Here is a 12,883-nt window from a genome sequence, read left to right on the forward strand (position 1 = left end):
AGAAGAAGAAGAAGAAGAAGAAGAAGAAGAAGAAGAAGAAGAAGAAGAAGAAGAAGAAGTAGTAGTAGTTGTTGGTGGTGGTGAAAAAGCAGAGAAACGTTGAAATTCTGTTAATAGAAATATAAATTAGAATACTCATTATGGAAAGTGGTAGGAGATTCTTAAAAAAAAGAAAGAAAGAAAGAAAGAAAGAAAGAAAGAAAGAAAGAAAGAGAACTCCTAATACTAGATCCAGTATGATCCAGTAAGCCTTTCTATGTATAAATCCAAAGGTGAGCACGTTGTTACATTAGACATGCCTGCTCATGTTTACAACAGCTATCCACAGTAGCTAAGTCATAGTGTGCATCAACAGATGGGTGTATTAAAAGAGCTTATCCATCCACTGAGAAAGAAAGGATGATATCCAGTTGTTTGTAGCCTGGTGGGTAGAACCCGAGTCTGTCATGGTAAGAGAAAAGAACCAAGAGCAGAAAGGCAAGAGACTATAGTGGCTACTGGAGACTTGGAAGAACAGGGAGAACGAGAGAAGAGAACTAGAGAGGCAAGATCCCAGGTACCAAAAGACACATGAGAGATTATTCTAGATTCCACAGCATAGTAGGTGTACAGGCTGGTTTTGTGTGTCAACTTGACACAAGCTGTTATCACAGAAAAAGGAGCCTCCCTTGAGGAAATGCCTCCATGAGATCCAGCTGTAAGGCATTTTCTCAATTAGTTGATGAAGAGTGGGAGGGCTCATTGTGAGTGGTGCCATTCCTGGGCTGGTAGTCTTGGGTTCTATAAGAAAGCAAAATGAGCAAGCCAGGAGAAGAAGCCAGTAAGTAACATCCCTCCATGGCTTCTGCATCAGCTCCTGCTTCCTGACCTGCTTGAGTTCCAGTCCTGACTTCCTTTGGTGATGAACAGCAATGTGGAAGTGTAAGCTGAATAAACCCTTTCCTCCCCACCTTGCTTCTTGGTCATGATGTTTTGTGCAGGAATAGAAACCCTGACTGAGACAGTAGCATAACTGCAGTCTCCGAGTTATATCTCAAATAACTAAAAATGAAACATCAGAATTTTCTCAAGACAAGGCGGTGACTCACAAAAAACCTCCAACTATTCCAATCTCAGCAGCACACACTGTACACATGTATTAGATGCATAAGTAATACTCTCAACTAAAAAGAAACTAATAATGCCAATCATTCAAAATTTCCCCTTCCAAAATGATTCTATCCCCCTTACATCAATTCCCAGGTTTGGTAATTCAGTGTCATATCTTGATGCAGAGCATGAGGGTTTAGAAGCCCTGGACTTGAAGGCACACACATATGTTCACATTTTAGGTTGAAGCCTTTAATCTCTTACTGTTGATATATTCTATTTCAAGAAAATTAATTAAATGTGTGTTCATCATGATTTTCTGAAAAGAAAACAAAGCTGTAAGGTTCAAGTATCTATAAAGAAGGGGAAAATATTGTGATAACACAGGACTCTCTGATTTCTAAAATTCTAATATCCTCAGATACCACCCACCCATTAAAACAAACGAAAGTAAAGAAGAATGCGCAAAAGACTGATAGACAGATGTAGCCTGGCGCTTGTATGTTTGCACAGGGATTATCTCCCAACTGGTTCCCTTTGGTCTCAAGGACTGGTGCAGCCAAGTGGTGAAAGACATCAGTAGGAACAGTTGCTTAGAACGAGAACAAATGCTTGCTGTATTTCTCAGATGACCCAGGTGTCAAGAATTTGATAGACAAGTGTGAGGAGAGGCTGTCTGTCTGTCTTCCCCTCTCTCTCATTTGTATGCCTGTCAGGGAACAAACCACAGGAGATTCAACCCTGGAGTCCTGGCAAAGCTCAGCCAACTGATCAAACAGGAGACAACAGAAACTCAGGCACTCAGCAGACATTCTACCCTGCTGCAGCAGAAGCACAGTAATGCAGCCAGGACTTTATTACAGCCAGAAGACTCGAGCCTCTCACGGGCTCTCCACGTGCAGCAACTTTAGTTCGCTCTATCATCTACCACAGCAGCTGTGGAAAACTGTAGTCTAGGTGTGGCCAACTGAAAATAGAGCACCGAGAATTGAGGATAGATCTCCGTGACTTTTTTCATCTAGCTGTCTGCTGTTTTGAGTTCATTACAATGAAGTGGTCCTCAGGGTGGTTGGAAGAATCAGAAAAGGGGGCACGTCAATAATTCAAGGAGCAGAACATGAGGCAACATGTCAGATGTACACGCAGGAAAATGGAAAACATAATTTTCTTTGGGACCAATTAATGTAAGAACTGCTTGCATTCTCTCAGTCACAAAGGTGTCAGCATTGTGAGGGAAAAGGTTTTTGGGGCTTTTCCCCCCATAATGAAAGTGAATGTGACACACGTCTCTGTATTGATGAATCACATTCAGAACATCTTCTCTTGAAGCACAAGCATTGTCACAAAGCAGGACTTGGGGCATAAATACTCAAGACACATTCCACATGTTTAATCAAGCTCTGCTTTTTTTTTTTTTTTTTTTTTTTTTTTACTTTTGTCTCTCATTTGTTTTTCTAGTAGGAAGAAACTCTAAATATTATGAGCTTCTGCTTCAGCGTTTTGGATCACGTTTGGCCTGGAATCACCCTGTTTCATTTGGCAAGCAGCATTGTCAGGAATGACAGGCGGCAATGAGTTAATCACTCATGAACACAGGAAGTGAGGAAACAGGGAAAAGCTCGGAGAGCAGCGGGTCTGTTCACCCTGTGGCACCACACGTGGTTCCTAACATGGACAGCAGTAAAGCCAGTAACAAGAACAGATACTGCTGATGTTTCCAGACTACCCCACCCAGGAAAGGGCTTCGAGGATTTTTTTTTTGTCCTTGACACACCTGTGTGGGAATCCTGGTGTGAAAGTTAACTGAGGGGCCTTCTGCCCTATAACTGAGCTTCTCCAATTCATCTTACACTATTTGTCTATATTTCTGTCAGATATATGATAGATAGCTCTACCCAATTCAACAAATAGGCAGCCAAGTTGACATGCTAAGTGTTTTCCAGTTATCCTCTGAGTTACATACAGCGACAGTGTGTAACTTTCCTGGTGGGGCCCAGCTCACCGTACAGACAAAGCCCTGGGCTCACTCTCCCCAGATTCTCTTCTCATTCACTCTCCCCCTCCTCTCTGTCTCTCTGAGTCTGTGTCTCTGTCTGTGTCTCTGTCTCTCTCTCTCTCTGTCTCTCTCTCTCTCACACACATACACACACACACACACAAACACACATACACACACACACATACACACAGTCCTGTAATGTTTGGTTGGAAGGGAATTAAAACCCTAATAACCAGGAGTTAATCTTGTAGAGTGTTGGTATTATATAGAAATTATTTAACATGAAAGCAATTCTTTATAAACATGTCATCTTCAACCTAAAAAAAAAAATTTTTTTTGTTTTTCAGAATCAGAACCAGTTGCTTAGAAATCATTCCCTTTCCTAGTTTGGATCAAATAGTGCAAAGGTGAGAGATATTCAGGATCTTATCATGGCTTTCATGAGTTATGTTTGTAGAGACCAGGAGTTGCATAGCAGTGTGGATTTTTCACTCTGGAGATACATTGGTAAAATATACATGGAACATATTTTCAAAATTCTCAGATTTTTAGAAACTGTTTTTATTCAAGAAACATCACATCTGAGAACACTCATCTTCAGACAAGTATCAAAACTAACAAGGGTGAAAGAAAATTGCCTTAACCATGAAAATAACACTGTGTCAGAGCTAAACTGGACAAAAAGACAAGTTCTGCATTCTGCCTTAATTGTATGTAATCAACAAATCTGAAAATAGGCTAAGCCACAGTACAAGCAGTCTAGAGGAAGGTGTGGGCCTGGACAAGTTAATAATGCTCCTTGTACTAAGATGTCAACCAGGAAGCCGGCTTACAGCTGGGCACACACTGCTGAGAAATCACATCATGAAAGAAACTAAAGAAAAGTTCTATTTTTGCAAGTGTGTGATTGGATCCCTACCAACATGGAGGCCAACGAAAATACAATTGGCGATAGCATTCTAATTACTGTGTCCGAGCTCCGCTTTGACGTAATTCTGTGTGTCACTTGAAGGTTGAAGGATACCACACACAAGATGCCCAGTGTTCTGATTTCCCGCTATCGAGCAAAAAGCTAAATGGAGGATGAGACCAAACCAGAAGCCATTCCTAAAAAACCAAAGTTAGGGCAGACGGACAGAGTTCTGGATGCAGGCGGAGTGAGTGACAGGCTTGAGTCCAGAACACGCTAGAAGACTGAGCCAGCAATGCGAATACATTGAAGTGCTCATTGCTGGGCATTTTGGCTCAGCATGGTGGCATGTGTTGATTTTCTTTTTTTTTTTTTTAGCTTATTGTCATTTCTTTTGTATAGTAGTGGGTCAAGCGTACATACATACATAATATATATATATATACATATATATATATGTATATATATATATATATATATGAGTGTACATATATTGCTTGGCACACACACATATACACATTGGCATGCATTATATGTATATACACATATATATGTATATATGGCTATATATACATATATACATGGACACACACATATGCACATATAGCCAAGTCTGTCCCAGCATGAACAAAGCTGCTGTCGTCTCTCTTTGCTCCAGGCCACTTCACTCGTTTTTGTTACACATTTCCAGGTTGCTTACCCTTGGACTCATCATCATCTAATGGAATTTCTCAAGTGTTTTCTCTAAAATTATAGCTATAAAAATCTTTATAGTGCTGTTCACAATAATGAAACACCATTCAGCTTTTTTTTTTATTGAACCCAGGGCCTCAAATATGCTAGGCGGGTCCTGTGCTTTCCCACTGAGCTACAGCCCAGTCTCCCTGTTCAGCCTCCTACAAACATGTTTCATATTATAACTTCACATAGAAACTTCACGCACTTTCACATTTGCACCTGTGGACCACACTCCCCCCCACTCCCCACCCCCACCTCCCATCCCAGATCCCCCAACCATAGTGCAAGAAAGCATATTTCACAGGCAGAGTCCAGACTGTAGTGCCAACTCCGGGTGAGTTGACAGATGATGGCGCTGGGACTGCTGCTTTCATTTTGCTCATCCCTATTTTCTGATTTCTCTTTCTCCAAGAAATATACATAATTCTTAGCTAGGAAAATAACCCTCCAAAGACTTTTAACATATCTAGTGCACCATCTGCCTCTCAGTCCTGCCTCAGTTCTGTGGTTTTATACCAGCTACCCTCACCATGCACATCCAGTGTGGGCTCCACCGTGGGCTTCATCTCCAAGTCATTTCCTGCCGAGATACTTAAAGCCATAAATCATACTTGCTAAGGAGGTGCAGCTGAGGGGCCACCATCGTCACCTGCACTCGTAGGGGTCTGTGGAGAAGCCATTGCTGACTTCCTCACATGGGAGACACTGATGAGTCTTTCATGACTCTCTTCCTGATGAGGTAGCCACTTAACGTTTTTGAATGCTCTCAGGAGGTCAAAAGTCTGCTCGCCCCCACTAGACTGTGCTATGAAATTTATTTCCATTTTGACAAGAACAAAGAGCTTCAAAGAAAAAAAGGGAAAAAAAGCAAACAGAGAAGCCATTCTTGCTCACATTGAGAATGGCCTACACCTTCATTCTCCCTTCAGAGAGCAACAAACCCTCTACAACTAGAGGGAAAGGCCCTAAACTAGGCAAACTGTTAGTGAAACTGTGAGTATTGGGAGTAGTATGCATGTGTGAGTGAAGTAACAGGCACAGCCAGCTAGTTAGGTCATGGCTGAAGTCAGATCAACCCCTATGCCAGCTTTTCCCTTCATGTCTCAGATCATGTGCAAGATGATGTAGCCATTTATTTACCCGTTTGTAAAACAAACAAACAAAAACAAACAGAAAAACAAAGGAAATGCTTGTCAAGGATTAACAGATGAAAAGACTTGAATTTCTGAATTCTATTTCCTAATTTGTATATGTGGCTTAGTCTTAAACAGAAGTCTTAGACAGAAGTCTAAACACACCCAAGAATACAAATGAAGATCTCTGTCACCCCCTTACCACGCCCATCCAGCGTAGACTCCACCATGCGATGTGTTTAGACTTCTGTCTCAAAAGGTTCCTCGCTTATGTATGATGCCATTTCTACTGACAAAAGGCCCTCACAATGGGGTGGAAAGTGGAATCACCAAGGAAGGAGGTGGTGATTTTTAAGTACTGTGGGCACCCCAAAAGAAGAGTAGAGGCAGAGGTAACATGCTCAATGCTACTGATACACTTTGAGTTTAAAGTGCTCCAAGAACGCAGGCATGGAGAAGTTTGGGAAAACAGTGTGTCCATGGCTTGATGGGGGTGGGGTGGGAGATAGCATGTGCGAGCTAACCAAGAAGCTGTCAGTCTTGGTCCTGCCTGCCCATCACAATCCCTCAGTAGCTGGTAAAGTTTCTAGGTTCAGGTTTGCTTGCTCTAGGGGAATGGCCTAGGAACCACTTTTGTTTGTTTGTTTGTTTGACCTATATTTTGTTCTCTTTAATTCAGTGAAATTTAATTTTATTAGGTAAATTCTTTTATTCACACATGTCTATTTTTATTATAATAAGAAAATTTAACAGTACATAAAATTCTCCCTTTGAGGGCTGGGGAGATGCCTTTGTAGTTAAGATTCTTGCTTCTCCTCCAGAAGACCTGAGTTTGGTTCCCAATACCTGGAACTAAGTGGCTTACAAACGTCTGCAACTGCAGCTCCAGAACACAGACACACACACACACAAAGTAAAACCAAATCTTTCAAACAACACTTTAAACATATAACAGTGCTTAGCATAATCACAACACAACCATCCTCAGCACAAGGCTCCAGAACATTTCACCATCTACAAAAGGAAAACCTGTACCTATGATTGTTGATGGTTTGTTTGTCCTAGTTTGTTTCTCTGTTGCTTTGATAAAACACTGACCAAAAGCAACCTGGCTGGAGAGAAGGGTTTCCTTGGCTTACAGGTCATAGTTGACCATCAAGGGAAGGCAAAGCAGGAACCTGAGGCATGAACTGAAGCAGAGACCATGGAGGAATGGTGTTTAAGAGCTTGCTATTTTTTTTATAGAACCCAGGTTCACCTGCCCAGGGGTACCATGCCCACAGTGGGTTGGACCCTTCCGCATCAATCATTAGTCAAGAAAACGCCCCACAGACTTGTCCACATGTTCATTGGAGGCAATTCCTCAGCTGAGGGGCTCTCTTTCCTGGTGACTCTAGTTTGTGTCAAGTTCACAAAGACTAACCAGTGTATGTTTTCTCCTTCTTAAAAGCTTATTTATGGGCTGGAGAGATGGCTCAGCGGTTAAGAGCACTGACTGCTCTTCCAGAGGTCCTGAGTTCAAATCCCAGCAACCACATGGTGGCTCACAACCATCCGTAATGAGATTGGATGCCCTCTTCTGGTGTGTCTGAAGACAGCTACAGTGTACTCACCAATAAAATAAATAAATAAATATTTTTTTTTTAAAAAAAGCTTATTTATTATTGTTATTATTGTGTGTGAGAGTGGGGAGAGAGATGGGGTTGCACATGACACAGTGCACCTGTGAAGGTCAAATGACAAAAGCATGGAGTCTGTGCTCTCCCACCTTTAGCTGGGTTCTAGTCACTGTACTTGGGTTTCAAGGCTTATGCACCAAGCAGATGAGACATCTTGGTGCCCCCGTTGGTTCCGCCTTGAGGTGATATTTTTTCTATTGCTGTGACCTCTGTCATCTCTCCACATATCCTACCATGTCTGCTGTATTTCTGGAAGCCTCTGAATGTTTTACTGAGCTTTGGACACATGACCCATCATAGCCTCGTCTATGTGTCTTCTCCTTATGTGTTTCCTTCTTCTCAGTACCAGCTTTACAAAGAACCATCCAGAGAACCTTACAAAGTTGTGGTGGGGAGCTGCAACATAAATGTGCCAGATGATAAAGCATAAACACAAAGAATTAAAACTGGGTACTCAAACAAATAGTTTCATACATGTATTGGCATGTATGAAATGTAGTGGCATTGTGCACCATAGCCAAAATGTATATACAACTCAGTTCACAAGTGGATAAGCAAAATGAGGTATGTCTGTACAATAATATATAGCCATAGAAAGAAATGAGTCAATGGCACGTACTGTAGTATGCTGAACTTAAAAGCTAAGGGTGGCAAAGGAAGTCGGTCATAAAAGAGATGGCATATGGCAACATTCCATCCCCGTGGAATATCCAGAGTGGACAAACCCAGGAAGCTAAGCAGCCAAGCAAAGGGGGAAAGGGGGCAACCTGGGTTGTATATAAAAAAAAAAAAAGCAAGTTCTTAAACACCATTCCTCCATGGTCTCTGCTTCAGTTCCTGCCTCAGGTTCCTGCTTTGGATTCCCTTGGTGTCAACTATGACCTGTAAGCCAGGGAAACCCTTCTCTCCAGCCAGGTTGCTTTTGGTCAGTGTTTTATCAAAGCAACAGAGAAGCAAACTAGGACAAACAAACCATCAATGACAAATGCTAAAAGGAACTAGGAATCAAATGAGAATGAGAACGCGCCAGTTGCTTATGACGAATGGAAATGTGGGATTCATTGAGGCCTCACTGAGGGTGTAAAGAATTAACACCAGTACTCTAAACACTGTCCCAGAAGAGCAGAGGCCACACACAGCACCTAGAATATACAATACAAATACCAAACTCACAAATGAAGTTGGTTTTTGGGTGGAAGTTTACAAGGCAACAAACACCACAAACCTACGAGCCCTGAGAGTAAACTGACTGGCACCTCTCCTTCTGACTACATACGACCTCGCTAAAAGTTTTAACTGCCTAGAAAATACTGAAGCATAGCAAACTGTAATTAGCAAAATTGGGGTATAATGTAATCAAAATATATAAGAAACTTCCAAGGTCAGAAATTATACAAGTAAAGATTCATTTGTTCTCATTTACCTAAAGAGTAATGGAGTGGGTTTTGAGCATGTATCAGCTGAGGCAGGCACATTTGAATGCCTGAGAAGCATCACTCAGAAGGATCTTAGACTGAGATGGGGTTTTGCTCTGTTCTTCAAACTGGCTTGATCTTTTAGTCTCAAGTCATCCTCCTGTCTCAGTTTTCTGAGTAGCTGAGACTATGGTTGAGTTTTCATGGGCCTGAATGGAAGGAGTCTTTATGGGGTTCCTGCTCTTGGAATACAGAGAGGTTTTCAGTGTAGAGAGAGTACAGATGAGATCTTTGGGGATGCCTGGGCTCACTGGGGATCTGGGGAGTAGGTGGTCCACAATTTCCCTTTTTACTACTTAAATCTGTGTTAGTTTGAAGGACTTCTTATATAACATTTTAACTCTTATACAACATTCAACCATCTACAAATCCATTTTGGAAAAAAAAAACCCTTTTCTTCCATATTTAGAGAAAAGAGTAACTCAAAATGATTGTATTTTCAATATGGAAAGTGAGAATTAAGGTCAACTTTATGTGTAAAGTTACATGAAACTTGGTTTACATTTCTAAACACAGGTGACACACCTGAGTGCTTTGTTTATAAAGCATGCCTTCAGTTTTGTTGTTTTTAAATCGGAATAGGAGATCAGCCAAGAACTGTCTGTGATCATGGAGGCTGGGAACCACCTGGAGTCTTCTTTCTAATGAACTTGTATGTAGTAGATGGTCAGTGTATTTAACTTGAAACTGGCTCTCGGTGCCTACTGAAGTTTGAGTTCTTTGTTGTGTCAGGCTAAAGTTTGAATCTTTGTGACCCACAAAGCCAGGCAAAGGCAGCCTGAGGGAGAGGAAGAAATGTTTTTCTTTAGCATTAAGCATCTGGCTAGGAAGGAGTCTATTCCCGCAGTCTGTTGGCCTGCCTGGTTGTCCCTTGGAAACCCAGGTGGATACATTTTGATTGTCCCATGAAAGCCTCTATGAGAAGTTAGTATGTTAGCTTTGAGTTGCAGTTTACTAAGTTGGTCCACATGGTTTCCTGTTGTCCCTGTTCTACTGTTGGCTTCAGGCACTAACAAGCTGGGGACTGCTCCTTGACAAATAATGCAGGTGGCAGGCAAAAGTGACTGGCCAGGACTTGAGGATCAGGTAGAATAATGGCATCCAGTGTTGAAGAATTTACACAGATCAAATTCTATCCACTTAGCAATTCAGCAAGAAACTATAGAAGACAGGATTCCCAACATGCCTTTCACCCTTCTGGCTGTCATAGTCACTTTGCCTATTGTGGCCTCTTATCTTCCTAGTGGATTATTTTCATAATTCTGATTTTCCAATCTCTCTCAGAAGGGGGCCTCCATGTTTTGTACAGTCAATAGAATGTTAGCATCAAGTCTTCCCAGACTCCACAAAGAACCACCGAAGACTTTTGGTTGGTGGTGCAATGATTAATTCTAATTGTTAGTTTGACTAGATTAAGAAGCACTTATTGCTATAATTAAGTAGACCATTGGGTGTGTCCTCAAAGGTGTTTTCAGAGAGGTTTAACTGGGAGAGAAGACCCATGCTAAATGCGCATGCTGCCACTCCATGGAGTGGCAAGAAACAAAAGCATCAAAGCTACTTGCTGCTTTGAGCAAAAATCTAGGAACTGACAGCTGAAGATACACTTAGGCTTTTGTTTAGCTTTTTCTATTTTTAACAGAGAATTTGAAACCTAGAATTTCTGTTTATCGTCCTCTATCAAAGCCCACAGCACAGACACATCAAGATCATTGACTGGGCACAGCCCACCAATTCTCACCTGCAGCAGATGACGGCTTTGCACGAGAGTGCCAGGTCCAGGAAACTTCTGCGGACTTCAAAGGAGAGTGCATACTTCAGGGTATGGCCGTCGATGATGAGGGCCACATCGTTCTCTTTGCCCAGCAAATTTCCAAGATCTGTGCAATGCTGAGTGATGGCTGCCCTTGTTGCCTGGAAAAGTGAAGGAGGATGACATTAGTTGGCTTCATTCAGAAAAGGTGAACTTAAAGGTTTCTTGAAATGAGAACATGGAATATGGAAATACACCCAGTTTTGTCACTGGCATGCCCTCTTTGGCTGTTTGATGGTAAAACGTCCTCAGAGTGAGACTCCTTTGTTATTCACAATGATTTGATCTTGCTGAAGCATACAGTCTAGTGAAATGAAACTCTTCAATGGAATTGTCAGTCTCATTACACACACACACATATGTCCATTATATACACACATATATTGTATATGCATATATTATATACATATTAATGTACACATATATGTACACTATAGACACATAATATATACATAATGTATATGTATGTATTATATACACACATGTACACACACATATACATGTATATATGTATATATACACTTTTAATGCTCTTAGAAAAGGGACCTCTACAAAAGCACACATGTTTTTTGGGTGGAAAAAAGCACTATTGGGACTTACTTGACAAACACCAATATTTCTCAGTTTGCATAAGATAGAGCATTAAACAGCCTAGTAGGGAAGTGATATAAAAATATGTGTCTATATGAAGATAAACTTCCATATCTACTGAGCGTTTCAGATTATATTATGGCTTCTATGCAACATGGAGGGAAGAAATGAGCCAGTCATTCTCACATGGAAGGATTAATCCAGTTAAACTGCCCATACCGACCAAGCCCCTGCCAGCAGCCTGAGCAAACACTGTGGGGTGTCTATTGTTACAGGCAAAGCATAAGAGTCATTCCCATAATTAATAAAAGATGTCCTTATGTGAAGGAATGCATGGGCTCAAATTGAAGAATGCACCTTTCGGCTGATTAAAAATGAAGCTTATGTTTATTCAGAAAACACAAAAAGACACTGAAATTATTCTTTCTGGACAGTAGATCTTTTGTCTATGAAGTTACCTTTTCATGTAATTTACCTAATGGTACCTTAAATTAGGGTTTGGAAGTGGTGAGTTTAATGGACAGGCATCTTTCTTGGCCTAGTTTCTGCTGAAGCTTGCAGCACTGACAGTGAGAAACTGCTTTGGCTCTCTCTCCACCCAGTTCCCATTCTTAGTAAGATTCATAAGGATATGTGCTCTGGAACCTTGCACTATGGCTGGAGATCTCAGTTTTTAATAAAAATATAATTTGGTTTGTTCTAGTCCTAACTCCCTACTTATCATCTCCTCTTTGACACTGGGCAAAAATATGTAACGTCTTTAAACTACCATTCCATGTACAAAATGGAGCTTAGAACAGTTCCCCACATCTTTATTATGAACAAGTGAGCTGACCCGAATAAGGAACGGAGCACAGGTTTGTATGCAGTTCACACACAGTGAAGACCTTTACGTGTACTCCCACTCTTGAGACACGAGGAGTGTCTTATGTTGAGGAAAACACACGTGACAGTGAATGGATGCCACCACTGAGCAGGCTTTGCCTGTGTGACTAGAGCTGAACAACAGAATAATGCACTGCCAAACAAAGTTACACTGATTTCCATTAAAAATAAAAACCTGACGGATTTCACCCTGAGTGCTACCATTCTGAGTTGCAAACAATCACCTTAGAAGCTATCTATGGAAACAACCTGGCCTTTAGCAATCGGGTGGACAGAAAAAAAAGCTTTCCCACTCTGCCAAGATGGGGCAGTTCTGCCAGGAGTCTACTCATGCAGGACAGGAAGCCCTCCTGAGCCCACAATGCTGAGTGTACACGGTCCTGTTGCTACCTCAGGCCACAGTCTACCTCAGTGTCTTCCATCCCAACGGGTCCCCATGGGCATGCTTTGACCCCAAATGGAAAAGGCTGATGAATAGTTTCCTGAGACACAGAGATCATAGTTTTCACAAGAGGGAATGACATAAATAGAGACATCAGGGGAGTGGGATTAGGGAGGGCAGCTTCCCTGT

General features: G+C 41.5%; 1 protein-coding gene across 1 annotated transcript in view; it reads right to left on the reverse strand.

The window, feature by feature from the left end:
* Atp8a2 (ATPase phospholipid transporting 8A2) overlaps positions 1-12,883 on the reverse strand; it is a 429,785-nt gene that overhangs the window by 266,667 nt on the left and 150,235 nt on the right. The window contains exon 24 of the mRNA XM_028785873.1: positions 10,765-10,937. Within this exon, the coding sequence (XP_028641706.1) occupies positions 10,765-10,937 (173 nt within the window). The remainder of the gene's footprint in view (positions 1-10,764; positions 10,938-12,883) is intronic.

Source organism: Grammomys surdaster, unplaced genomic scaffold, assembly GCF_004785775.1.
Source record: "Grammomys surdaster isolate TR1022 unplaced genomic scaffold, NIH_TR_1.0 125357, whole genome shotgun sequence".
In the NCBI taxonomy this organism is placed as follows: Eukaryota; Metazoa; Chordata; class Mammalia; order Rodentia; family Muridae; genus Grammomys; species Grammomys surdaster.